General features: G+C 37.1%; 1 protein-coding gene across 1 annotated transcript; it reads left to right on the top strand.

Moving 5' to 3' along the window:
• The first annotated feature begins 233 nt into the window (after positions 1–233).
• On the top strand, positions 234–932 carry LOC132033427 (MFP1 attachment factor 1-like). Its single transcript, XM_059423401.1, has one exon. It carries the CDS (start codon positions 312–314, stop codon positions 723–725), a length of 414 nt encoding a protein of 137 aa, XP_059279384.1. The 5' UTR covers positions 234–311; the 3' UTR covers positions 726–932.
• Positions 933–1,622: the final 690 nt, after the last annotated feature.

Genomic DNA, 1,622 nt, shown 5'->3' with positions numbered 1-1,622 from the left:
AATAAGCCTTAAATATTTATATGGCTGTAAATTATTTCTTAATATAGAAATATATTAATATTTTTAGAATAAACTAATAAGGAATGTAACACAGGAGTAATTATTTTTCAAATTACGGTCCTAAAATGGACTACTTTTGAAATTTCCGCCCCAAAATCACAGCAATCAAGATCCGCCTCTTTTTTCGCAAAACCGTAGATCAATTTCGTCTTTAATACTCCCCTTATTTTTTACCCCTTTTTCCCTTCATTTATCCAACTTCCAACAGCAAACAACAGAAAGTTCCAGAATACCCAAAACCCCAACCATCAATGGCAGAAACCGATTCAACTATAACCCAAGAAACCCTTTCTGGCGAAACCCAAAACAAACCAACAAACAACATTTCCTTCAGCATTTGGCCACCAACTCAACGCACTCGTGACGCCGTTATTAACCGTCTAATCGAGTCTCTCTCTACACCTTCCGTTCTCTCAAAACGTTACGGAACTCTCCCACATGACGAGGCTTCCGTTACTGCAAAGCTGATTGAGGAGGAAGCTTTCAATGCTGCTGGATCCACGGCTAACGGTGACGGTGACGGCATTGAGATACTTGAAGTCTACTCAAAGGAAATCAGTAAACGGATGATCGACACCGTTAAATCCAGATCTGCTGATGCTTCGGAGCCCTCATCTACTTCTGGTCTCACCGAAGAAGTCTCATCTGCTGAAACCGAGTCTTAAGAAAGGGTACTGAGGTCATTTAATAATTTTTGGTTTATTAAATATCTAGGGTTCCGGTAATTCAACTACTTACAAGCTTTATGCTGTGTATGGATTGTTAAAGGTGGATAAATGTAATGTTAGATATGTTGAAATTGCTGTCTAAAAGTGGTTGATGGATGAAATTGGGATTTTGGTATTACTTTGTTTAAATATCCTTTTAGTGCCTGTTGATTCGCATGCTATTGACTGTGTTTGTTTTATGATTCTGGAAGTTGGATGGAACTGGTGGATGATTGTTATTGTGTGCCTCAATTTTATCTGTTTCATAGTTCATTTATTAGTTTTCTTCTTCTGTCCTTTTTGTTCAATTATTGGACAGAAGGGAAAGACAAGTAGTAAATTTATTCCTCGTCTAGAAATATCCAAATTTTAATGCCCAATAATCCATAGATAGTTCGAACTGTATAAGAGCAATAATCAATTTTAACTCGAATTGTTTGTAAGGGAACCCCCAATTTGACAGCTTATTAGGCCTAGCTGGCGTAAGAGACGGTTCTGTGCATGCCTCCTTGGCACCTTCAAGTTTGAACAGGGAAAGCACAGAAAAGGAATTATCTAATGAAGGTTACAGATTCAGTCAAGAGGAAGAAACTAAGAACATCGTAATCAAACAAATTCACTGATATTATGAGGGTAGGGAGTTTGGGTTGTTGTGAAGTGTACCACACTTTGGGTACAAATTGGAAAGTATCCAATGTGCTTTACCTTCATGTTTTAGAAATTCTGTGGGTGGATTATATGAACTCTCACTTTTATGTTAAGTTTGTGCAAGAATACTCTTATAAAAAAAAATGTTTGTGCAAGAGTAAGTGTGTTTAGATTGCTTACCACTGATAAAGAGAGGTTAATCTATGA

This window comes from Lycium ferocissimum, chromosome 10 (assembly GCF_029784015.1).
Source record: "Lycium ferocissimum isolate CSIRO_LF1 chromosome 10, AGI_CSIRO_Lferr_CH_V1, whole genome shotgun sequence".
Lineage (NCBI taxonomy): Eukaryota > Viridiplantae > Streptophyta > Magnoliopsida > Solanales > Solanaceae > Lycium > Lycium ferocissimum.
Note: the sequence above shows the minus strand (reverse complement) of the source record. Positions and strands in the feature narration are given on the sequence as shown.

Bases quoted from the DNA above. Each gene is read 5' to 3' on its own strand.
- LOC132033427 (XM_059423401.1), top strand. From the start codon at position 312: ATGGCAGAAACCGATTCAACTATAACCCAAGAAACCCTTTCTGGCGAA.